The sequence below is a fragment of the Corvus moneduloides genome, chromosome 17 (assembly GCF_009650955.1).
Source record: "Corvus moneduloides isolate bCorMon1 chromosome 17, bCorMon1.pri, whole genome shotgun sequence".
Lineage (NCBI taxonomy): Eukaryota > Metazoa > Chordata > Aves > Passeriformes > Corvidae > Corvus > Corvus moneduloides.
This window is the reverse complement of record NC_045492.1, coordinates 6118889-6145518: the sequence shown is the minus strand read 5'-3', so window position 1 is coordinate 6145518 and position 26630 is coordinate 6118889. Positions and strand designations below refer to the sequence as shown.

General features: G+C 50.1%; 2 protein-coding genes across 2 annotated transcripts in view; one reads left to right on the top strand and one right to left on the bottom strand.

The window, feature by feature from the left end:
- Positions 1-245: 245 nt before the first annotated feature.
- KCNK15 (potassium two pore domain channel subfamily K member 15) lies at positions 246-6313 on the top strand. The gene is made up of 2 exons (XM_032126710.1): positions 246-588; positions 3968-6313. The coding sequence occupies exons 1-2, from the start codon at positions 306-308 to the stop codon at positions 4879-4881; spliced, it is 1197 nt and encodes a 398-aa protein (XP_031982601.1). The 5' UTR covers positions 246-305; the 3' UTR covers positions 4882-6313.
- Positions 6314-8172: 1859 nt separating this feature from the next.
- Positions 8173-26630, bottom strand: part of RIMS4 (regulating synaptic membrane exocytosis 4) — a 55505-nt gene continuing 37047 nt past the window's right edge. The window contains exons 3-6 of the mRNA XM_032126711.1: positions 19044-19156; positions 18298-18399; positions 17900-18039; positions 8173-16007 (exon numbers count right to left, since the gene is read on the bottom strand). Coding sequence (XP_031982602.1) covers positions 15789-16007; positions 17900-18039; positions 18298-18399; positions 19044-19156 — 574 coding nt within the window. The 3' untranslated portion in view covers positions 8173-15788. The remainder of the gene's footprint in view (positions 16008-17899; positions 18040-18297; positions 18400-19043; positions 19157-26630) is intronic.

Genomic DNA, 26630 nt, shown 5'->3' with positions numbered 1-26630 from the left:
CCAGGCAGGGAGGGCTCGGAGCACACCGGAGCCAGCCTAGGTGTGAACGCGAGCCGGAGCCCGCAGGAGCCGGAGCCTGGGACGGGCAGGAGGCGCTGCGCGGTGCCCGGGCTCGGTGCGCGGTGCGGGGTGAGCCGTGCGCGGTGCGCGGTGCCCGGGCTCGGTGCGCGGTGCGGGGTGAGCCGTGCGCGGTGCGCGGTGCGCGGGGGGCGGTGCGCGGCCGGGGGGTGCGCGGGGGGCGGGCGGGGGGCGGCGGCGCCGGGGCCATGCGGAGCCCGGGCTGAGCGCGGCGGCCGCCCCTCGCCATGAAGCGGCAGAACCTGCGCACGGCCGCGCTCATCCTCTGCATCTTCTCCTACCTGCTGGTGGGCGCCGCGGTCTTCGATGCGCTGGAGTCGGAAGCGGAGAGCGGCCGCAAGCGGCTGCTGGAGCAGAAGCGCGGGGAGCTGCGGAGGAAGTACCGCTTCTCCGCCGACGACTACCGGGAGCTGGAGCGGCTGGTGCTGCAGGCCGAGCCGCACCGCGCCGGCCGCCAGTGGAAGTTCGCCGGCTCCTTTTACTTCGCCATCACGGTCATCACCACCATCGGTGAGTGCGGGCAGCCCGGCCGGCGCGCCCGGCATCCTTCTATCCCTGAAGCTCTGCACCCCGCGTCCCTCCATCCCAATCTCCCTACACCCCGTGTCCCTCCATCCCTGCCTTCCATCTCCCTCCATCCCCACGCCCCTGCATCCCATGTCCCCCCATCTCCATGTCCCTGCGTCCCATCCTCCTCCAGCCCCACACTTCCAGTACCCCGGGGAGCTCCAGGACAGCTTGGAGGGTGCCCGCATGGCAGAGGCAGGTCTCACCCTTGCAAGGCTGGGACATCTCTTCAGGCCACCCCCGAGCTGACCCTGTGGGGCTCCCAGTGCCCAGTGGCAGGCGAGGCTACCACGGGCAGGCTGGGGCCACCCTGTTCTGGGGGTGCTGCTATGGCTGGGGCCACGAGACACGATATTGCCCCACGGAGGCAGCAGGTTTCGGAGCTTCCGCGGGAACCTTTGGAGCAGGCAGCTGCCAAAGTTGGCGGCGGTGTGGGAGGGCAGAGGTGGGGGACATATCGGTCCCCTGCGCTGGCTGTAGCCAGTGAGCTGGGTCAAGAGCTGGGCAAGAATTGTTGGCTTCTTTGCTGGCTCAAAACTCTGGATGTTTGGCTGTATGAGACCTGCTTCACGGAGCCAAGAGAGCCACAAGCCACTGCCCGAGGCTCTGCCTGCACAAAAACCTGCAGAGAGATGGATGTCAGCTTGGAGGGGAGCGATTGAATCGCATTAAACTCCTGTGTAGACCCGCTTATCCACACTGGAGCCCAGAACCTTGGTTTGTCCACTTCAATTTTGCAAGAGAATGAAACTAAATTGAATGAAGGTTGCCTTAATTTAGGTGAAAATAGCCACATGGGAGTTGAGCATTGTTTAATTAATCCACTTTGATTAATCCATGTACCCTTAGCATCCCGTGGGGTAGACAGGGATCCTGTGCCCGTGTCACTGCTTGTGCTGGGGTTTCGGTCAGCAGATGTGTTTTGGAGGCAGGAATCCTGAGGCTGAATCCTGCCCTGGCACAGCCAGCAGCTGCCTACTGTTCTTCAGGACAGGACTTAGCCTTACCAAAGGGCTTGGGATGGTTGAAATACTTCTGGTAGCTGGAAGCATCGTCCCTCAGGACAAGGGTTGGTGGGATCAACTGCACCGTGTTACCAGAGGACAAGAGGTGGCAGAGGGACGGGTATCCTGCAGGCCCTGCCTGGGGTCTCCATGTGCTCCCATGGGATGAGGTGTGGGGTTTGTGCAGCTGGGAACACACATGGCCAGCAAACCACGGTGGGCTCAGGGCACGGCTCGGGTCAGACCCCAGCAGGAAGGAAAGATGAATGGCTTCAGCAAAAATCCCCTTCATCACCTGGCAGGTTATAGCTTCATTTACATGATTTTCCTGTTGGCTGTGATAAACAATGGCTGTGCTTATCACACAACCTGTGTGCTAATTTCAGCCCAGGTGCCATATTTCTAAAACACTGGCATGTCAGATCTCTTTATATTGGGCTGTGCTCCAAATCTCAGTTTTAACATTATTGTAGCTGTGTTTACTCTAATTCCCTTTGTCATTTTGAAACCATCAGTCAAACACTCCTTCAGCAGTCTCTCAAGGTATAACAATTGTTTTTCCACTTACAGCTCTTCTGGATCATTATATTTACCTCCTCATTGCTGTCATTGTATTATCTTGTAGCCTGGGACCTGGTGATTGCACTTGGTTATTAAGCTTGGATCTGACTGGGAGGTTTTGCCACTGCAGTCTCCTGTCTGCTCTCTATTTCATGAAATGTGGCATGCAGGCATTAAATTCATCATTTTTTGTTGTGTGAATTTGTGAACAGAGAGAGCAATTAGAAGCTGGTCCCTTGCTGCCTGCTTGCAGTCCAGAGCACAGCATGGTGAAGGATAATGCTGTCATCAGCCCCTCAGCCCTGTCCCATGCAGGAGTTTCCTGGAGCAGGAGGTGTGCTCAGGAGCCCAGGATAACATGGTTATCCTCCTCTAGCCCTTCCATCACTGGGTGCTGCAGCTTCCCCAAGTGTCCTGGAAATCCAGGGGCAGCAAGGACTGAGGTGAAGCCAAGTCACAGCTTAGAACAAGACTGTGGGGTAACAAGAGGGTGTTTTCCCCCATGTTCTCCATGCAAAAGTCACACAAATTCCTGCAGAAAGTGAAAATACAAATAGCTGTTTGTGAAAGGCCTGGCAGCAGCGCAGGAAGGAGCTGCCGCTGTCCTGCAGGCGCCTTCAGAAGGGAAGTTTCAGGCCCTAGCAGTTTCTTGTAAAAGCAACTCAAAAGAAAGGCTCAGATGCCTTTGGAGCCTTTGGATGCTGTTACTCCCCACGCCATGTGACTCCCTTGCACTGAGTTCGTTACTCATCCGCTGAGGTCAGGGGCCACCGATTTCTTCTAAGCTGCTGTAATTGAGGTGGGCACAGAATCGCTGGAGTCCGGAAGATTGCAGTGAATACCTCACAGTATAATTGTGTGTGTCCTTGAGTCACAGCTCTGAAACTTGGGCCAAGGTGGAGAAATTAAATCTCAGAAGGTGTTCAAGGAGAACCTTGTCCTCCTGGAGCTCCTTGTCCCCAGGAAAAGGGCTGACAGGGCTGCGGTGCCATAAATGCTCCCTACCCTGCATCTAAAACAGCACAGCCCCTCCTCCCCAGCGGTCTGGCGGTGCTTTAGGTCTGGATCTTAGTGACACGGGAGTAAATCTGGAGGGGGTCTGCAGAAGTCCTTCCAGCTGCCCCTGTGGGGACTGTACCTATAGCACAGGGTCGCTCTAGCTCCTGTCCAACCGGCCACACAGCAAGTGCTCATAGAGCTGAGACTCAAATGGGCATGTGACATTGGATGGCTTGGGAGGAGGAGCAGGTGACAGGGGAGGTGGCAATGCCCCTGCAAGGGCAGTTGTGGATGGTCCTGGCTGGGTGCGTACCTCCCCACAGGGTGATCTGACACTGTTGGTCTCAGCATCTTGCAGAGCCTCTGTTCCCGCTCGCTGTGAGGTTCGGGTTACCCTGCACACCTGCCACTGGCACGGCATCATGGCCTCTGAAGTGTTTGTGAGCTGCAGGAGGCTTGCAAGCCCCAGTCCAGCTCTAGGCCTCCTCCTGCCATCTGTGACATTGGGGGCTATCAAGAGGGTACCTTTTCTCTTTAGAGGTCAAATGAGGTTCTGCCTATGCGATACTGCAACGTGCCGTCATCCCAAAGGATGTGGCATCCCATGGCCCCGTTAGCATTGCCTACGGATCTGTTACTGAATCATTTTCCAGGCTTCCCCCCATTTTTCTACTGCTCCTCTTGGTCACAGGGCAGCCTTGCTGGAAACCCCAGTGAAGGCTTGACGCCGCCTTTCCTCTTTCCTGTGTCCTTCACAGGTTATGGGCACGCTGCTCCTGGCACGGACGCTGGCAAAGTCTTCTGCATGTTCTACGCCATCCTGGGCATCCCCCTGACGCTGGTCATGTTCCAGAGCCTGGGGGAGCGCATGAACACTGTCGTGCGGCTGCTGCTCAAGAAGATCAAGAAGTGTCTGGGCATGAGGACAACCCACGTCTCCATGGAGAACATGGTCCTAGTGGGCTTTCTGTCCTGCATGGGCACCCTGTGCATCGGCGCCGCAGCCTTCTCTTACTTTGAGGGCTGGACTTTCTTCCATGCCTATTACTACTGCTTCATAACCTTGACCACTATTGGCTTTGGAGACTTTGTGGCTCTGCAGAAGAACGAGGCTTTGCAGAAGAAGCCCCCATATGTGGCTTTCAGCTTCATGTACATCCTGGTGGGCCTGACTGTCATCGGTGCCTTTCTCAACCTCGTGGTGCTGCGGTTCCTGACGATGAACTCGGAGGACGAGCGGCGGGATGCCGAAGAGCGAGCCTCGCTGAGGAGAGCCCGCAACAACATCCACCTCAAGCCCAAAGAGGACAACCGCAGCAGCAATGCCATTTTCCTCCCTGCGGAGGACAGGACGAGCCAGATGAACCTGATCCCGCTGGTCCAGGAGGACGCGGAGAGGCAGCGGCGCCAGTCGGCCACCTCTGCGGCCGCGGTGCCGTCCTTCTGCACATGCCTGTGCTACAGACCCCCGGTGTGCGGCAGCCCGGCGCCCTCCCACCCTGAGACCCTGAGCTGCCACACCAACCCTGTGTATTACAACTCCATTTCCTACAAAATCGACGAGGTGTCCCTGAGCACACGGGGTCAGACCGGCTCCTCCCCGGGGAGCACTTTGTCTTCCAATAGCCCTCGCTGCCGGCAGCACCCCCGGCTGCGGAGGAAATCCATCTAGGAGCGCGTGCCGAGCTGTACTCAGCGCTCGAGTCTTACTATGATGATTAATTAAGAACAGAGATGTCAGGTTCTTCTTACTCATTTCTTCTGTTCCTCTCCCTCCCCCCAGCAGGAGCATCTAAATCCTGTCGGGAAATAATTATTCCTTTTTTGCAGGCACTGAATGACATCGTTCGTTTTTCTTTGCTTTTTCCTCCCGAGTAGGCTCAAGCATTTGGGACTGGTAAGAGCCGCCCCCCCCCACCCCACCCCGATGTGAAGCCCAGTGAGCTGTAGGTTTGCTTTCCCACCTCCCTGCTCCCAAAGGGTGCATTGCTGCCCTCCCACCCTGTCGAACCTTGGCTGTGGCTGCTGCCAGCACATGACTGTTGCTCCATGGGCAGGGCTGCATTTGCTGAGAGTGTCAAAAGCAAAGCCTGTGTGAGCAAGCCCTGCAGGGCTAGGGACCTTTAAGTTGCCCCCTGACACCAGGTGCAGGTAAGTCAGTGCCACACAGTAGGTTTGCAGCTGGTGGGTGGGCTGGGAGAGGTGGGCAGGAGGGAGTGGGCTTTGGTCCTGAAGCTCAGCACATGGGGGCAGCTTCATGGAAGAGCTTAATCTCCTGTGAGCAGCCCTCTGGGTCTGAGCTCAGGTTTGTGGCTGGCTCAGTGCTTTTGGAAGCTGGAGGCCCACGCACTCACCCACTTGCCCACCAGCACACCTTACCTCTTATACCTCACCACCAGGTGTAGGTCCTCCTGGCTGAACTGGCTGGAGGGATGTGTGTCCCATTCCCAGGGGCAGCTGAACTCCTCCAGTCCAGCTCAGCCCAGTGTAGCCCAGCCCCAGCTCTCCTCTGTGCTGAGTCCACACTGTACTAAGGGCAGCCTCAGGGAGAGCCTTCCTGATCTACACAGTCACCTGCAAAGGGCTTGGTCCTAAGGAGATTTTTTTTTTTCTTAGCTAAAATCACCCCTTCCTTCCCCACCTTTCCTCCAGCTGGAAACCCAGCAGCTGTGCCAGCTCCTTGCCTCCTCCCAGCCCCTGTGAGCCCATGGGTTTGTGCTTGTTGCTGCTGGGGTTATGTGAGGTGGGGGTGGTCCCACCTCCATGTTCACACCTGGGGATTTGTTACCTCCACAGCCACACCTGGGAGGCTCTTTCCAGCTGGTGACCCCAGTGTGGCCTTTGTCCATCCTGTCTCATCTGCACGAAAGCAGGACTGGGCTCTGACAGTGGTAGGAGCTCCATTTCATTTTTTTTCTCCAATAAGGGACATTTCCACTCTCAGTTCTATCTAAAATACCTCTGAGGGGGTTTTTGTGGAGAAATAGCCCCTTTTCCTGGTGGGGAAAGCATGCAGAGTTGCCAGTATTGGGAAGGTCTCAGGGCAGGCTTTGCTCTCTCCTCCTTTTGTTTTGGGTGGCAGCTTAATAAAAGGTGAATCCATCTGGTGGTGGTTGGTTATTTGTCACGAGGAAGAGCAAAGGGATGTGTCCAAGCCCCAAACTCCAGGCTGGCTCCCTGTGGGCAGGCTGCACAGCCTGGGCACGCAGGCAGGGAGGAGGATGCAGGTGCTTCTGGGCTGGCACCAGGGGCTGGTTTGTGACACCTTCACCTGGGTGCTCCCCAGGGTCCTTTGGGGTGTGTGGCATTCCAGGGGCTGGGGGGTCCAGCAGCTGCCTCGCTTTGCACCAGTGGCCCCAGATCTGCACCAGCTGGGTGAGCCTTGGTTTAAAGAGAAAGGGGGGGGGGGGGGAGGACAAAGCAAGCTGTGAGCGTTGAGAACAGGCTTAAAAACGAGGCTTTCATTGGCTTCTCAGCTCCTCAGTGTGTTACTTCACGCTGATCCCACCAGCTCAGCCCTTTTGTTGCCATGCCCCATTTCCCCCACTCTCTCCAGTTTTCAGCCCAAGGTTTGGCTGTGCTGTGCTGCCCTTTGCCATCAGAGCTGAGCAGATGGAAGTCTCTCCCTCTTTCCATATTGAGCTTTGGACATCCTCCCAGTGGCCAAGATGGAGCCAGCACCTCTCACCCTCATCCAGCATTGTGGAAAGAAGCAGGCCTTCAATTCCTGCTCAAGTCAGACCTGCATGGTATTGCCCTGGTGAAACCTACCTCTGGCAGAGCTGGAAGCAGGAGAAAACCCCAATCCAGAGGCTGAGCCAGCCTTGCGTTCTCCCTCTGGATTCAGCACGGCACTGCCCAAGCTCAGTGGCTCCATGGTTGTGTCACAGAGCCCACAGTGCAGCCCTAGGAAGGCACAGCCTGGCAGAGGCAGCGGGGCTGGCGGTGTGACCTCCACACCCTGCAGGGCAGCGCTGGTGACGAGGTAACAGTGCAGGAAGCCGGGCACCTGCTCTGGTTGCTGCTGCTTCCATGTGGCCTGAGTCTCCAGGCAGCGCTGCTTGGCTGCTCAGTGACAGCCTGAGCCCCATTCTGCTTGGAAAGCTGGTGGGGGTCTGAGGGTGGGAGAGACTGGGCTGCCCCCTGACACTCTAGAGAAACCCTCCTCCTCCCCTTTCCATCACTGCTCCCCCAGGGGCTGTAGCTGGGGCAGGTGGAAAGCTGCCCCTTGGTCTTGCCCTGATGACCTGCAGAGGGATTTGGAGGCATGACAAAAACCTTTCAGAAATTCTTAGTGAACTATGACTTTATGATCCCTCATTCCAACAGGAAAAGGACTTGCAGTAGCTCCCCAGAGAATGCTCCCTGTTCTCACCACCACCTCCTCCCACAGACCCCTCCAGCAGGATCCCCCAGACATTTCCCACCCAAGGGTTCACAGCTCCAGGTCATCCAGGCGGCAGCTGCACACCCAGTAACATCTGAGGGTCTCCTGCCCCTGGGGGTCCCCAGGCTCCCCTTCACCCACACTGGGTATTCCCAACAGCCTGGGCCAGGGGTGGGGGTTTTTTTCTGCCAATAGTCTTCACCTCCGGAGTTTCAAAATCACCCTTGAATGGCCAGTGCTGACCATTAAGGGTCTTGGAAAGAAAACAGCAGGAGCTTTGGACGGGGGTGGCGAGCAGAGTACAACTGGGAGCAAACTTAGCTCTGTGCCTGGAGATGCCCATGGCCAAATTACATCCAGAAGTGGCTCGGGGAAATGCAGGTTTGAAGCTGGGGCTGATGGAGGGAGCTGGAGTGACAGCCCTTCCACGGAGCACTGGGACACACCAGGCTGAGCTGCTCTCATGCCCTATAGGCACAAGGAGAAAGAAGGGTCCAGCTGAAATCTTAGGCTGAAGACAATAGTGGTGGCAACGGAGAGGGCAGAGACACTCCACAGAAAACCTCCAACACACCGTAGGAAAAAAAAAAAGGTTTTATTATCACCATTATCAACGTTTTCATTAGCTTAACACTGAATTGTAAATCACTCAATCATTACATATTGTCTGAATAAAACCTACAGACAGGAAAAAAGTATAGCAGAATCCTCTCCTGACTACAGACGAGTGGCTGGCGTCCCACCTTCCACCCAAGGCAGCCCAGGCACCTTGCAAGCAACTCGCCACCTGGGCAAGCAGGCTGCCCAGCTCCATTGCCTGTGTTCGCTCTGGCTCCACAGAGATTACATCTCACCAAATGATGTTAAAAAACCTCCAGAAAGTTTTGGAGAGGGTTGCAGAGGCCAAAAAGAGCAGATCTCAGCTGCCCCCACTCCTAGGGAAAAACAAGGAGTGCAGCACACCTGCAAAGTTACCAGGTTTTGTGGAGCAATTAATGAAGTAAAAAGGTTTAACGTGTGAAAGCAGATTTCCCTACAGTGGCAAGGCCCTGGCAGTGGGGAACAAGGCAGAGCTCCAGCACGGTGGCAGATGGGGTGGGAGCATGGATGGGCTGGGGGTGGCCCCATCCCCGAGCAGAGGCCAGCTCTGCCGCACCGCCCCGGGGCTCCCGGCGGGCAGCGTGGGATGGGTGCGTCAGTGCCAAGAGATGCTGGGGGCAGCCTCAGTTCCCTCGGGCTGGAATAAGGCCTCGTGTCGGGAGGGAAGTGGGGACCCATGTAAGGAGCAGAGGGCGCTGGGGAAAGCAAAGGGAAGGTGGAGGAAAGCTTGTTGGGAGCTCCCCTTCTCCCTGGCCAGCACAGAGGCAGCTCCCTGTCTGCTCCTGGGCTGTTGGAAATGGCACATCGTGCCTGCCTGGGCTGCCAAGCCCCTGCAGAAGACCCCTAGCTCCTTCCAAGGATGGGAAAGGAAGGATCCCCTGGAGTTTGAATGTGGGACTGCCACAAAACGTGGGCAGGACACGGGCATCCCTGGTGGGTGGCAGGCCATGGCAGTGCTGCGTGAGGGGGTCTCGGGGGAGGCACTGCATCCCCAGGATGCCCTTTCCATTGTGCAGGGAGCAGCTTGCAGGGAGCAGGAGGAAAACAATCCCAGTGTGGTGAGGCATGGGGAACATGCCTTAAGAGTCACTCTCCAAACCTCGCTTTCCCTGGCTCCAAAGCCAAAACCAGCTCCAGGTCAAGAAGATGGAATCACCAAAGCAGAGACCAGTGTGCAGCACTGGGTCAGGAGCAACAGCCCCAAAGGAAAAAACTGCTGAAGGATTTGAAGCTCCAGGCTGGCATTTAGTGGGACCTGAAGCCCCAGTGGGCAGATATCCTAACATCTGGTGCCCAAGCTCTTGCAAATCTTGTGGGATGGCTTCAGCAGGATGTGCCTCAGTCATTCCCTTGGGCTGCTTCTGCTCCCACCACGGCTCAGTGAGTGGAGCTCACAGCTGCCTGGGCACAGTGTGTGCCCACATGGCTTCTCTGCCAGACACAGCCCTTCCCTGCCCACACACAGGGGGCTCAGCCCACATGACATGCCCACAGTAAATGCCAAGGCTGTCCATGGACCTGGCAAAGCTGGGATTAACAATACTGCTTTGGTTGCCATTTTAGCTACCGGAAAGTCACAAAGGGAAAGTCCTTGGGTCGTTGCCTCTGTTTGCTGGTGCTCTGGAAAGGGCTGGTGCAGGGTCCTTCTGTTTCAGCCACTAAAGTGCACAGAACCAAATGCTACAAAGAAACTCTCCCTGGCTCCTCTCCTCCACCAGGCTAAGAGCAGCAACCACGGGGAAGGGAGGGCAGAGGGGGTTTGTCCCATGCGAAGAGCTTGAGGCTCCCCAGGGATGAGTGTGATGCTGCTGCCGTGGGTGAGCAGCTGGGGATGGACGTGCAGCTGCCTGGTCACTGGGGTGTGGCCACTGAGCAGAGGAGCCTGGCAGTGAGAGCTAAAGCCACATTTTGAGAACACCTAATCACTTGCAAACTCCCTGTGGAATTACCATATTCACAGACACACACCTTGGCTGGTGTGCACTGGGGTAAACACAGAAAGGCTTTCACTGATCATTCTCTTTTCACTGATCATCCTCTTTTCTAAATGGTTGGCTCAAATTCGGAAGCTGCAATTTCATTTTAGATGCTCCCTCCAGGTCTCAATATGCCCTGGACTCCTCTACCGATGGCACTTTGCATTTACATGTCTCTCTCTCTCTTTTCAAAGCATTTCACCAAAAACAGGAACTTCCAGCATTTCTTGGGGCTCCCAGCACCACTGGGACCTGCTGCCTGCACAGCCAGCAGCCTGGCAATCTCGAGAACAACACGGACACTTGTCCTGTGAGAAATGCTGGGAGGAATCCACAGGCAATGGACCGGGATGCTGTTTTGAAGCTCTTTTATTCTATGCACTGCATCAATGACGGAGCTGACTTAAAATCCAGTATCCTGACCCTGCCACTTTGGAAAAATCTTTAGACGAGCCCAGCACTAGTAAATTTCTGAAGAAAGGCACAGAACAGCCTGTGCCTGTTTTATACCTTGGTCCCCTGTGACCCCCTGCAAAGGTGCAACCTCTCTGCCTTGGTTGGAATTTTCTAACAAAATGGACAAATACCACCTATGAAATGGACAAAATTACCCACAGAGCCTTTAAAGAAGAGCAGCCCAATCTGCTGCTCTGAAAAAAACCCTCCCTTTAGCCTGCCCCAGGTATCTCGAGGAAAATAGGCAGCTGTCAGGCAGAACTCAAGTGGCCCCAGAGTGCAAAGGCTTTTTTGCTTTATCAGGGCTACAATGGCAGTGGGAACCATTCTCGTCGAGTTACAAATACTAGATAGCCTAAGAAAAACAGGAGATTGAAACAGTCATGAAGTTTATACTGAAACTATTTCTTACCTCTGCAGTAAGAAGTCACCTACAGCTGTTTCTTTCTTCACCTAAGAGAGATCTCATGTCGATGGGCACAGACACTCACAGAGAAGTCTATAGGATGAATATATCTCACAAGGCAACAGCCCAGTCTTTGTTTTGTACAATCAAAGTTAATACGAATCTTTTTCAAAAGTGATGTTGTTGAGATTGAGGACGATTAGAAACTGTATCAACAATATGTACTACAGCCTGCAAGTCACAATCTGTGCACACCCAATGGAATATATTATTGCTTGGTAGCCTATTAGACTTTGTTTATAAAAAGATTTTTATACAGAGTACAGGATTATGACAAAACTAGCTAAGTAGTTCTCATCTTGAAAATACAACATCGATTCTTTCAACAAAGTAGCTGAGAGTTAATGAACGATTACAAATATTTACTAATAATTTTATGGCCAGTTTGAAGAGAATTTCTTGTAGGACTCTTTTCTGGTGTTTATTTACATATGCCTCTTTTCTTTTGGAAAAAAGTTGATAAAATATAACAAGGAACATAGAAATCAAAAGAATGAGTAAACTTCATACCAAGAACATCAAACATTTTTGAAAACACTAAATTATGTTACCTGTTAAAAAACATACATATCATTTTGTCTTTAAAGAAAAATATTTTTCCTGTTTTAAAATATTACCAACAGCATGTAATAAACTAACTTAAAATGAGTTTCATAAAAAAGTTGTCTTGCTGTCTAAACATTGCTAAACATGCTTAGGTTGAGATTCTGTTAACTGCCTCAACATCTTAAAAACAGCTCCTTTATAGGAACTTGTGATATTCACACTCCAGAAGACCTGCAAATTTAGAACAGTACAATGATAAAGGATCCGGTAGCTAGGAACAATAAATATATCTTTTTATTCAAAGCAAGTAATTCTGCAGTGTCCTTTGAAACAATCCATGGCCAAGAAATGCTGGCCCTTACCCTGCCCACAGTGCCTGCAGAGCAAAGGGATGCTCCAGCAGCTCTGGCTGCAGGATGAGAACCCATGGACTGAACTGCAGAGTGAGAACCCTGGGCATCCCAGCTGTGTTGGGGCAAAGGGAAAGAAACACCAGGAGACTGGGAAAGATCACATTTTTTTGCCTGAACAAACCAGGACCAACCACGGTCACAGCTGCTTTTTGCTTAGAGCACAAAGAAGACAAAGCCACATGAGAGGCTGCTCTCCCTGTGTGCAGGGGATTCCCACAGGGGAGAGATCATTCTGCTCTCAGGGATGCTCTCAGCATCAGGATTTCTTTGTTTTCCATAATGCAGGTAACATTTAGGCATTGGCTCTTCATGGTTTTTTTGGCCAGCAATGCTCCCATTACCTTTACAATGTAAAGTTGTAATGTAATGTACAGTTCATGCATAAGGAACAGGGAATCAACCCCGAGTTGGGCAGGTATTTATCTCTCCTCAGTCTCATCCCTCATAATCATTCACCAACCAAAAATACTGTGACCTTTTTTTTTCCTTTTATTTAAGTCTCCTGCTCTTCCTCTCTCCCTCCCTGACTGTAACCAACAGCAAGACTCAGGTACAGGAAAAGACTCAGCCAGGACTTGCAAAGGGGATAAAAGTTCAGTTTTCAGCTGCTCATCACTCTGGCAAAACGCTGCTTTATACACAACCACACTGGTAATCCAAACTCTCATATCACATCACCTTAGAGAGAAACTGGCCAGCCAAACTTTTTGGGGAAAAGTGGGTTAGGCTTTACAAAAATAGGCTATTCCAAGCCTGAGACTTGTCTTGGATGCTACACTGGGAGTCTTAAATCAATGGACAACTAGAAGAGTTATTTTTTTGACTACAACACACCATGGCCAGTGCAGGAATCACGGGTATGAGTGAAGCAAGAATTTAGACTGTAGGGTACCATGCAACTCCCCTGGCCTCACTCTGTGTCCCATGGGCACTCACAGAAGGGCTCCTGTGAGTCTGCTTTGTGAAGAAAGGTCACCTGCACTTGCCAGTTCATGTGACTGTGCTGTGCTTGGCAGCCAGGGATTGCAGTGCTCACTCACTGGGGAGAAACAGGACTTGGAAGTGAGTAAAACAAAAACGAGAAGCACTGGACCACAACCAACCACGTAAAGAATGCAGAAGAAAATAGGATGGAGCAGACTGTGAAACTGCCTCCAAACTACAGAATTGGAGATGTTAACAAAAATAACACAACTAGAACTGTAACTTCTTTATTTTACCCTGACAGTGACTTTTCAGCATGATTAAAACCAGACGGAAGACAGTCCTCGGTGTTAAGGAGTCCTGTGGTAACGGACTTGATCATCACTGAGCCTGCAGAGATTGCAGAGGGGCAGGAAACAGAGACACGTCGCATCTGCCAGGCACACAGGAACTGAGCTTTTCGACAGACAGTCATTAAACAAAGCTTTCTGGGGAAATATTTTTGGCATATATAGTCTCCTACTCCCCATTACAAACTGCAAAAATGCTGCATTTATCTTACTGGACACAGGAAACTCAAGATTAACTTAGCTCTTACTGGTAGATAATGTCCAAACAAAGTACCAACACAAAGGTTTCGGCACAACTTAAGACAGAAGCCCTGTTGCCAGGTCTGGTGTGTACCTGGAGCTCCCCACAGTCCTTTTAAAGTCATAGTTATTAAAAGATCCAGTGCTACAAACCACTAAATCTACCTAATCTATTCTAGTTCATACACATATTGTACAATATTGCCTAGTACTACATACCAAGAGGAAAAGATGCTGACTTGAATTACAGTAAATGTGCTTTTTTTTTAAAAATAAAAATAGAAGAGAGAGTGCCACAACATAGTTTGACCAGCATGCAACAAACTTTCTTCAGCTAATATATAGAAGTTGTCTAATACAATTAGAAAAAATAATTAGTGAGAGGCCAGAGACATATTTGATCAAGGAAATTAAGAGATTTATCTGAAATGTTGAGGCTTTTGTCACTGAAGACTCAAAAAACTAGTCATTCTATGTCCCTTGTCCTCCTTCCCTCTCCTTTATATTATATAATTTTTTACAGATTATTGTAAGGCCTATAATTTTTTGCTTCTATCCTGTAATTTATCTCAAAATAATTTAAAATGCCATAGACAAGCTAGAACCAAAAGCAACTGCTTTTACCATCCACTCAACACTCATGCTTTTACTCTAAAAAAGCTGAGGTCCACATGCAGAAATAAATGCTCAGTATTTCTCTATGACAGGTCAAGAATCTGCTCATTCCTACATGGGACATGGGACCTTCACTTTTAAACCACAACGTAAAACATCTCCAAAAGCTTCTTCTGGGACAGCAGTCATCAAATCCTCATTTAGGAACTAAGACAAAACCTAGCCAAAACAGAGCTATCAACAGAAAATCTTTGGAGATTCTCTGTGATTCTGGATAATTTAATTGTCTGAAGGATTCAGCGCACTTCCTCCAGCACGTGGCTCTGCTGGCAGCAGCTGCCACAGCTCAGCAAATGTGCTTTACTCATTTAATGAACAGAACATACGTGCTGTGAGCACTGTGTCATCACACTCCTCACTCACCACCTCTCTGTACTTTGGGGATCACATCTCCTCTTGCAGGACACTTGACAATGTCTGTGTACTACCGAGACTGCCTAAAGCTTCCCTCTCTCCACAAGGAAAGTTATGGGCTCTCCAGCACCTTCTTCTCAAATGGCAAACTGAGGTTTCTTTCTTCTGCCCCCCCAGAAGCCCCCATTTCCTCTCCCATGGCAGAATAAAACAGTCCTGTTTCAGGTCAGTGCACAGCACAACAGGAAGGGCAGCATCTCCAGCAGATATGTACCAGTACCAAGGAGATGAAGGAAAAAAGCAGGAGATAGAAGACATCATGACTGAAGGATGCACAGCAACAAGTAAGGGAGTCAGCAAATTGCAGAACATCTTATCTGACAATACAAAACACCTCAAGCTGCGAGGGTGATGTTCAGCTCCCACTTCTAGTGTTTTGGGGTTTTTTTCTGAGCAAAACTGCGGTTAATTAGCCTGCTAAACTCGAACTCTGTTTAAACTGTCTGCTCTAAGCAGGCGCTACTTGTTCTCCCACCAAGTATGCTTCATCAGCAGTGTTAGACACGTAATGCAGTAAAGACACTTGCTGGTAATTTGGCACAGTTTGAAAACACAGCAACGACAGTGTTACAGCTAACATGACTCAGTGACAGGGAACTGATTCTAAAGAAAGAGTTGCAGGTTTCTTTCTTCTTCTTCCTCTCAGAAAGACAGACATTATAAAAAAACCTAATGCTTCCTCTTAAACTTTCTGTTCCTGCTCTTTTTAGGCCAGACGATGATCTCTGAATTTTTCAGGTACTTTCTTTGAAAGAATTCATATTAGAAATTTCTAAGACAGACAGTTAAGAGAAATTCGTTCCTTACTCCCCGCAAATTCTTTTGAATGCTGCAACTTTCCAGGGTTAATATTGATCTGAAACAAGGGTCCAAGAATGACAGCGAGAGAAGTGAAACAAGAGGTGTATGTCTAATTTGACAACTAGGACTCATGCCCCATGGCACCTCCTCCTCGGACGGAGAGGGCACAGTGCCCTCCCCCTCGTCTTCTGTCTAAGGTCACTGGTTTATCCTCCTCTTCCAGCTCCACAAGAACTGATTGAACATGCATTGCGCTTGAGGTCAGAGTTCCAGCAAACAAAACCTTGACAGCATGTTTAAAAAACAAAAGCAGTTCCCCCTTCCTTACTCACTAAGACCTGTCACAGCAGGGTCCCACTGTGCTCTCCAGGGAAAGCTGTGAGGACTGACGCAGGAGCGGGCCTGTAGTGGGATCTACCATCGAGGAAGTTGGGAAGAGCTTGTACCAGCCGATTGCTAAAGTTGACAAATCCAGTTCCTCCAGGAGAACCCTGGCGACTCCCATGAAGTGCTTGCGCTCCATGCGTCCATAGTTTCCCCAGACTATCACCTTAGGGATAAGAAGGGGGAGCACAATTAATCCTCCAACTTGCACACTCGCTTGGGAAGCACAAGTCTGACCAAGTCTTCTTCTACTCATCCAACTTTCTGGAGCTTTACTACAGCCTAAGAAGACCAGAAATATTTACTCTACCAACAGGTGACATGAAACTCTGGCTGATACTACTTTTTTATTTTAAGCATGTATTTACAGATCCTAATGTTATCAGATTCTTTTCTTCCCCCACGGAAAAGAGGTGAATGTGCATGTGGATGACACACTGTTTTGCTGGGCAGGGACAGCACCTACACAAAGTATCCTCAGGGCTGCAGTCCAACACCTACAGGTAAAATCTGGTCCTGGCATATAACAGGCCTTGGACACACCAAAAGGTGACCTAGGGGGGGGAAGGGCAGGAGGAGCTCCTGATCTGGAAAAATAAACCAATAAAAAAAAGGTGGGCAACAACTTGGGCCAAAAGCCAACAGTTTTAGGAGAAGAGCAGGTTTTAACTTCTGCACATGGAGCTCGTACCACAGGGCAGATAGAGATGAGGCACGGTCACTCACCTGGAGGAAGGGCAGGAACCGGGCGCTGCCAATGGGACCAGTGACATGAGGGGCACACGTGAGTGATATGCAGGGCAAGCAGCACAGCCAGCCAAGAACAGCTCACAGACACAGAGGAAGGGCTAATGAAAGAGCTGGCAGAGGAGCAGGGAAAGCTGAGTCACACTTACGACACGATGGAGACCAGTGGGTGGAAGAACAAATGCAGTGAGGGTCATGGGCTTAGGCATGCTGGAGGTCTGCACGCGGCCAAGTGGCCCTGCATGGCTCAAGACAAAGGTGACGATTGACTGCAGAGTTAGTCCATGTTCTGAAGAGGAGAGGATGGGTAGGATGAGTTATGATGACAATTAGTGATCTCTGGCTAATCCTGACAGCTTCTTTCCCTCAACACAACATCACAATTTTCTGTAAAATGAGGTAGGAGAGACAACGAATGTCAACCAAAAACCAAAAATTCACACTCTAGGCCAGCAGGCGATGGAGCAAGACACTGCACAAAGTGGGTTTGGTGACATGGCCATCAGCAAAAAGCCAAGCTCCTCAATTTATTTTTGGAATAAGTGCCTTTCCTGGCAGCAAGGCAGCAGGTAAGGAAACCCACGCAAGGCAAGAGCAGACCAAACCAGGTCCCACTCCATCTCAGTCATAAATGTGCAGTCTTGTTGCATCAGGGGAAAATGCTTTTAATCAAGGTAAGGGGGATAGAAGTCACCAAAGAAGAGGGTCCAGCAGGTTAGCTGGCAATTCGTATGCCAGTGGAGGTAAACAATAGAAACTCATGGATTATTGCAAACAGATTTTAGCCAGGCTTTATTGGATGGAAATGATTTTGATATGATTTAACAATGCAAATCACTCTTTGCTCTGGGAACATAGGTACAGAGTTAAAAATATGAGTATGGCAAAAAACATATGGCAGTAAAGAGGTAGAAAAGGGCAGGATATGTGACTGGGTGATGGCAAAGCAGAGTGCCCAGAATGTGCATAAACACAGAAGACAAACCATGCTGCAAGACCGTTCAGCATGTATAGGTACCACCTATCTCCTAACCGGGTAGGAAAAAAGGAATTAAAAAAATAAAATCCAGCCTTTTCTGGATAGGCATTTATGGTACCTGGCAGGGTGTCAAATAATCATCAGCTTGAGTATAAAAAAAACCAAACCAGATTCCTTTCCATTTGCTACGTTCAGATCGAGTGCATTTGGTTCGATTGAAAACATCTGCTTTTTCTCATCTATGTTAATTAACCAGCACAACAGGACTTGGCACCTTCCAGTATGAGATGTGGAAGAAAGTGAGGGGCAGACCTGAGACTTGCTCATCTTACCTGTAATACTTTGCCCTGGGGACTCTCAGCAAACAGTAACACCTGATTGTACAAAGGGTCTAACGACTTGCGAGCCACTTTTGTCTTCTTTTTCGCAATGCACACGCCATTCTCTAGCAGGTAAGCTTTGATGTAAGCAGCTGCAAAAAAAGAAACACGGTCAAATATGAAGAAAATCTTCATGCTCACTTTAGAAAAGACAGAGTGCCATGTCTCAGGTGTATCTAAAGAAGGCAGTTACAGCAGGGAAAAGATCTGCCCAAGCAGCCTTGTTTTCAGTACTGTGCACAGGCTGCTTAGTCCTGCTGAAGCCAAGCAAAATTCAAATTTTCCCTGTTCACAAGCATTGTCGGAGGCTGGGGCTCAGGGAAGCACTTCAGGAGATCAAAGCATGCTACCTGGCAGTGTTTTGGAGCCGGGTTTTGGTGTCAGTCCTCGAGCCTGAATGATATCCACTTCAAGCTGCCCATTTCGCTCTTGCAAGCCAATCTCCACATCCCCTAAACCAAAATGTCAAAATATACAGAAGACATTCAAAACAATATATCCTTGCGTTACTAAAATGTTAAAAGAACAATCTTCATGTCCCTCCTGCACAAAGCGTAACAAACTGCATGTGCCTGATTTTCTCCTGTGCTACTCTGCAGCAGCTCCACAGTGATTCCAAGCCACATTTTCAAAAGCAAACTCGACTAGGAGCCCTCTAATATGGCTTTGGTGGCTCAGTCTCCTACTCTTTGTGGCAGCAAGCCTCTCATCTCTCCCAAATGGAAGAACTTAGGATTGCAGGCCGCTTTGGAAAATGCAATTGTGGTGGACCATAACAAAATTCTTACTGAATTTTGGGCCTGAGAGAGAAAGAAAAAACCCAAGATGAAGAAGATGCATTTTCAGGATTTTAGCTGCATTTTACTCAGTCCGGGCCTTACAGAGCCGAGGGAGAAAAGCACAAAGCTGCTGCTCTCCTCGTAATGCCACATTTGCTGCAGTCAGCAAAACCTTTCAGCCAAGCTCACTCAATTTAACAGAGAAATGGAGCAGGACAGTGTTAGATCAGCAGATGCTGGACAGATTATTAGGTGGCTTATAGGAGCTGTCTGTTCAAGACTCAGTTAAAGCCACCCAATTCCTTTGTGTTCCTTACCCATCGAGGTGGTGGCCAAGGTCTGACGGCCAACAAACTGTGCAGGGCCCATGCTCCCCAGGAAGTCACTAAACTGCCCAGCAGATGCCAGATGGACTCCACTGAAATTCAAGCTGCAAAAGAAAATTGTTTTGGCAAGTGGTTAATTTGCATTTAAAAGCAACCCAATAACTAAAGAACCATATTTAATGTATCTTCGAAATGAATGACATCTAGAAAAGCCTTTTCTCGAGAAAAACTTGCTGATTTCCACACACTTTAGTTATATGGAATCCATCTAAAATCTCTTTCCTCATCTGAAAAACCCCAATAATGGCTGCAGTCACCAGCTGGTCAATATTTGTTTAGCTATAACTAATTTTCTCTAAGGAAAATCTCTGCCATCTCAGGATCACATCTAGCTTGTCACCTCTTCAGATAACAGATTCCTAGAATAACTTACAGGATCTCTCTTGGTAGCCCATCCCTTCCCTGTCCTCATTTCTAGGGAGGAAATAATGCATCTAGAGCAGTAGTTAAAAGTGAGATGAGGAGGGCAAGCATCAATCCCCTTGGGACTCAATCCCCTATTTATCACACACACACACACAGAGCAATATATCTCCTTTTTGATCAGAGGATCCCATTTCCTACTGCTCAACACCAGAAGCATCTACCCTGTCCACTCTGGTTTTCATATCTGCTTCCATGACTGTAGTCACAAAGAGGATCTGAATATGGGTGGCAAGGCTAATAGGAAAACATCCTCAAACAGCAGCAGCGCCTCTGCCACAGTCACCACAGCAAAACAAAAGCTGTTGAGAGGACAGAGCCTTCTAGTCTAATCGCCAGGCACTGAGGCTGGCCCATGGCACAGCTACAGGTGCTGGTCACTGCACTTGTAGCAACACAAAAGCATCAAACTCTGTGGTACACTGATACAAATCAAGATTTACCCAGTTGTACCCTGATTTACGCAGCTGTTTTGGAGGTTGTGGAAGAACTTGCTGCAAATGATAAGGAGGAGGCTCGAGGCCAGCATTTGACACCTACATTTGTCCCACAGGCATCTGCCAAGCCACGACACAGCTGCTGAGACACACGTCAGGAGCTCTGTGCCGGGATACCCACGCTGCCGCACCGGGTGTCGCTCCCTGCCTGCTGCGTGCCGAGGTCAGGCACATTCACGAACCTCCTCCACTTCTCCAGGCGTCCTTGGAGGGGGGCAATTACCCAAGTAATGATGCAGCCCCCTGCTCCCCAAACCCACTTCTCACAAAGGATGCTGTCAGGAGGCTGCACGTTGGGTACAAGTGACGGCAGAGAGGAGCCCTGCCTGCGGGGTGGGCTGGGGACCGCAGGCTCTCACACAGCTGAGTCAGCCACAAAGACTCGGTGATGCCCCCCTGCAAGCCAGTTACATTTAAAAGACATTAAAAAGAAAAGAAATTCTTTTCAAACCCCATTCAACCAGCAGCGTGTTAATTTCAGGTTGGGATTTCAGCTCTCATTAGCTATTTGCAGACCTGCTCTCAGCCCCATGGGAATATTTATTTATTCTGACAGGGAAGGAGGATGCCAGCACACTCCCCTCAGCATCTTGCCACACGTGGGACTGAAGAGGATAGGTCACTAGCACAGGTTCATGGGGTGAGCCAGCTCCCTGTGACAGGGGCACTGCATTAAATGGCCTGACTTTTCCATGGAATACTGCACCTCCCCTCTACATTGATGACCTGTCTCTTTGAGAAACCTGGTTATTGCTGCTACACAGGGAGAGCTGCTGAGCCATCAGCATGAAAAAACCTGCCCTTGAGCTCTTTACGAATGTCACCTTTGTGAAAAGGGATGAGGGAGTCTCGGTATCCCAGGTGACAGGCTTGGGAGGGGCTCTGCTTGGGTGTATTTTCCTCAGTTCAGTGGTTTTTTTCACCCTGCATCCACTGTTTGCACCAACACTCCAGGTGATATTTTGAGATACAACAGAAACAGCGCCATTTATATGGCATTCATTGCAGAGAAGGCTTAACATTTTTCTCAGTTTCCTGTGTCACCAACTCCTCAGCAGCACAAGGTGCATCCCCAATGTCCAGGGCCACACTCTGCTCCCTGTGGGTACACAATTCCTGACCCACCACCCATCTGGCATCTGTCGGCCCCACCGGGACAGCCTCTGGGATCCAGAGGTGCTGGATTTGTGGCTTGGCTCCCAAGGATAAACCGTGCACAGAGAGAGACAGCCCCAGGGCTGGAAAATCTGCAGGGACATGGGATGGGGGAAGCAGAGGAAGAGGGAGCCTGGAGCCAGACCAGCTTTATCAGGCTCGTGATTTGCCCATACAAGGAGGGAAGAAGTGAGTCCTGGTGCACATGAGGACCAGCGAGACTCTGTGACCCTGCTGGCTCAGGCATTTTGGGCTGCACGCAGAGAGTCAAAAAAGGATGAAAACTAGTGCCTAGAGAACTCAAAATAGTGCAGGAAAAAGGAGGCCTGACAGACAAAGACACAAGATTCAGCAGGAGATGAATGGACCATCAGCCAGAAGGTAAATGTTTTCTTTATTCTCTTCAACTCATGGAAGACAAATGGGCCAAACTCGGGTCTCGCTCCTGCCCTGGGGAGCGTGTGACCTGAATGAGCACGTAAATAACAATCTGGCATGACAACTCACAGCCGTTCAGGGAAATGTTCACTGCTGTGCTCAGAACAGATGCTTGGGCTAATTAGCAAGATGGTAAGGACCAGGACAGAGGAGGGGAAGCCCAGGACTGAGCGAAGCTGAGAGCTGTGAGAGTTCACAGCACACCCAGAACCAGGTCTTGAAGCAATTCCTCTCTAGGGGGATGTCCAGCCATGTTACTGCAGAGGGGCCACAAAGGTGGGAGAAAACCACCCACAGAAACCTCATGTGCTGCAGGACAGCAAGGAAGAGAAACCCCTCTGGCCCCTAAATACTCAATTCACTAAAACAGTTCCTCTTGCCTGCCAGGGAGAGAATCACATCAAAGGCTGATACCAAGTATTCCTCTGCACATAACTGTGTGGAGAGAAGCCACCTGTGCTCTCACACCAGCCCACCCCTCCTCTGGTCTAGCAGGAGGTGTCCCTGCCCACGGCAGTGGGACTGGAACCAGATGGTATTTAAGGTCCCTTCCAAGGCATTCTTGTGATGCTATGAATGCTGCTAGCTCAGGCTCTGCGCAGCAGCTGAGGCAGCTCAGGAGACAGTAAAAGCACCTGCTAACAGAGCAGCTGATGCTGCAGCCTGCATCAGTGATATAGAGGAAAACAGCAGGAGAGCATGAAGGACAACCTTAAAAGGCACAAGAATAAGAGCTGTTGGCCTAAAGGTGAACTGGTGAAATGGCAACTGGAGTGTTTACAGCAAAGCAAAGGCTGCTGTTACCCTCTGTAAATTCGAAGCCAGAGGGCTCTAGATGACCTTGAAATGATGAATGCTCTGCAGTGCAAACTACAGCGAGAGGGCAGGACACTGCTGGCCCGGGCTGGGCCACCAGCACAGACCCTCGCAAGGAGGGCAGCGGAGCTGCTGCTTGAATGAAGCTCCTGCTGCTTCATAACACCAAGGCTGATCCCAAGGGGAATGGCAAAGCTCACTTAGAAACACAGGCCAAGGTCAAGACTCCATCAGTCTGGATAACAGCCCCAGTTAATGGGTTTACTAGCACTATATGAAACTCAGTATTAGATTAGACAGTTAATGTTCCCCACTGTTGTTATATTTGACTGGGAAGGGAAGACATAGGGAATTAATTCTATAATAGATTATGCCATTAACTGGGAGAACTGGCTGCTACGTTGCACAGAGGCTGACCTTTTGCAGCGCTGCTTTATTAGACACTAGAAGCAGCAGCTCTAAATCTTGGTTTTGACCAATTCCTGGACATATATTTGGGTATTGCCAATAACCCTGGAATGGAAACAATTTCTGTCTGGAAAAATCATAAGCTACCTCCAAGAAAGCCATTGCTTCTCCCTTGAGGGAAGAGAGAAGGGGAAAAAAAAACCTGCAGAAATTTAGTATGAATGTGAATTAAAAGCAGCAGGAACCATTTAGCAGAATAGACTAAATTTCAGATGCTCAAATCCAGCTTGGTGAGCTGTCTGTCAAATGCTCAGAGAGAAGCTGGGATTGTGAGGTGGGGGCACATGTACGGTGAGATTGGTGGGACAGACCTTCCCCATTCACTCACTCGTTTTTCCTGCAGCTAAAGTAGGGAGGAAAAGACCTCCAGGGAGCACTGTAACTTCTTTCAACTCTTTAAATGCAACCCTGATGCTCCCAAGAGCCCTTCCCTGCTGCTCTGGAGCATGCTGCAGGCTCAGCAGACTTTTCCTGCCTGTCCTCTGCAGATACTGAGCTGTTTTGACCTGCCCTTGATCCAGAAACCAGCTCTCCAGCACACACTGGATGTGCTGGAGACAGGCTCCTGAAGGCATCTGCCGCAGATGACAGTGGTGTCTCCACCCTGGGTGACAGCCAGCAGATGTTTCATACACACTGGAGCCATCCTGGAAAGCCCTTCCCCTCCCACTGCCCAGCATGCCTCTCCCTTAAGGGGAACAATCACTACAACCTGGTTATCACCAATATGAGATGTCTTTTTTTTTACTGCATCTAAAGAGAAATGTTAAAAATAGCCAGAGGAATAAAGAGGGAGTGTTTTGCAGCTGACTTGCAAATAGCAGCTGTCAGAGCCAGCAGGGCCCTGTCACAGGACCATCTCATGCTGTAAAGAGCTGCACACAGACAAGATTAACAGGTGACTCTTGTCAGCCTTTTGTCTAAAGGGCACAAATCCTCCACTGAGTGAGGGCAGCACAGCCTTTGAACAGCAAAGCGAAATTAATTATCTCTTCTCTGGCCCTTTGCTTTCACTAATCATGATTTACAGGCTCTGCTTTGCCATAGCCAAATGGGAATTATTTTAACAGAGTTAAAGATTATGGGTTTGCTGTGGAATTGGTCATAAGTTGAATGCAACTCTATTGACCAGAAGGCAGAGGGAGAGCACAGGGAGGTCAGCGATGCCTCCAGGGTGTCAAGGACAAACGAAGGACATTCTGCTGGAGGATGCTCAGACCATGGTCCTTAGCTGTAGGTAAGGAGGCAGAGCAGGGACAGCAGAAAGATGACACTGGGTACTACTGACCCTGGGATCTCTGAGCCCACCAATGCAGCAGAAACCTGCACGAACATTAATGCTGTCTGCACAGGCAGCAGCTCCCGCCATGGCTCAGCACAGGCTGCAAACGCCATTCCAGCCAGATGCATAAAATAGCCATTTCTATGCCCGAACCGTCCCTGGCACAACAGCCAGCAGGCAGGGCAGCAGGGACACACCTCGGGACAGACAGCAGGGAGCGAGGGGACAGCCACGAGAGGGAGACAAGACCCCACAGCAGCGCTGGCAGCAGCGCCCGGCAGCAGCTCCCGCGAGCAATCTCCATGCAGAGCAGGTACCAACCACCACCCCGGCTTTATGACACAGATGACCGAGCCCATAAACCACTTTTGTCTTTTGTGACACGTTTATATGCAGAATAAAACTGGCTGTGTGTACGGACTGGGGAACGAGGCCGGAGAGCTGCGCTGAAGAAAAGGACCTGGGGGTCCTGGTTGATGGGAAGTTGAACATGAGGCAGCCAGGAGGGCCAACCATGTCCTGGGGTGCATCAGGCACAGCATCAACAGCAAGGGAAGGGATTGTCCTGCTCTGTCCTGCACTGGTGCAGCCTCACCTCGAGTCCTGGGAGCAGTTTTGACACAACAATATAAAAAAAGACATTGAGCTATTAGAGAGCGTTCAAAGGAGCCCGTGAGGATGGAAATGGGACTGGAGGGCAAGCTTATGAGACACACTTGAAGTAACTTGGTTTGTTCATCCTGGAGGAGACTGAGGGGGGACTTCATTGTGGTTTTTAACATCCTCATGAGAGGAAGCAGAGGGGCAGGTACTGATCTCTTCACTGTTGTGACCAGTGACACGACCTGAGGAAATGGTATAAAGCTGAGTCAGGGGAGGTTTAGATTGGATATTAGAAAAAGGTTCTTTACCCAGGGGGTGGTTGGGCACTAGAACAGGCTCCCGTGGGCAGTGGTCACAGCAATGATCCTGTCTGAGTTCAAGAAGCATTTAAACAACGCTCTCAGGCACAGGGTAGGATTCTGGGGGTGTCCTATGCAGGGCCAGGAGTTGGACTTGAGGATTCTGGTGGGTCCCTTCCAACTCAGAATATTCCACGATTCTATGGATCTTAGAAACTGTGTGCTCAAACTGAGGCTGAAACTGCCCAGACCTTCTTCTTTTAAACACAACATTCCTAATCCTGATTATCTAGGAAATCTGTGCACCCTCTGAAGACTGTGTTCCTGTGCTGCACACTGTAGGTCAGGGCATATGAAATCTGTCCTCTGTAGAGTAATTTAAGAGTGGTTTAAAGGCTCTTTGCCAGCTGCTTGCTTCTCTGCTCTTTCAAGGTATCAGCATTTCCTGACCTACCCCTTGCAAAGATCTGTGTCCTTCCCCTCTGTGTGCACCATGCAGTCGCTTCCTTCATGGTGCAGCAGCTGCTCCTTATATATGACTGGATGGAGAACCAGTTTTTCAGAGTTTGCTTGTAAACTGATCAGGATTTGAATGCCTACATGGACAACACTGATTTCAATGCAAAATGCTACAAAGAAAATGCAGAGCAGCTGTGCTGATCCCTCTCTCACAGCATATGTGGCTCTGCTCAGCCTCTTCCGCACTCCCGCCCGCTGGTGGCTACAGATTAGCATGCAGCGTGCAAAGGCAGACACATTTAGGGAAAATGTATCATTAATTTCTTTTCCTGTCCGTGCGGAGTTTGTCTGACCTCTTTTCTAAATCTATTTTTAAATTGCTTCTGGGACTGTGTATGCCAGGTATCCCATTATGCTGTTGCGAGCATTTGCAGAATCAGCTTGTCACAGTATTGTAAAACTCGCAGGAAATATGGTCAAAATGCATCTCCACAGGTCAGCCAGTCCACACCCAGGTCCCAAGGCTTATTTACACCATCCATGACAGCCGCTTTTCTAATCTGTTCTTAAAATCATTCCCTGAGAATTTATTCTGGTGCATTGTTTTACTTTTCCTTCCAAATCTTTTTCCAGTCCTTCCTCTTTACACATCAGTCCTGAACATTATTTGTGAATTATCAGTTTGAAAAACAGACCACATATGCCCTTTCTTTTCTTCTTGATATCATACGTTTTTACTTTATCTTACAAGATTTTGAGACTGGTCTTGACTGTACTAACTTGTAACACTTGCTGCTGTGTCTGTGCAGAAGCAATACCGAGTGAGGCATTCATCTGCTCCCTTCACAGGCTGGGTGTAAGATCCTTTTGCCCAGAAGCTCTCTCAAGAGAATTTTGTGTCCTCCCCCTTGGACCAAATCCCCATTCCTGTCTCCCTGTTTCACAAGTTGCACACCTTGACTCCCACGGAGCTCCACTGCTCCACTGCCGTGGCTTCAGTGAGGTGGGACGGTGGTGAGGCCAGACAGCTTCAACACAGCCACCCCCTGACACACCCAGACAACAGCTATTTTCAAAA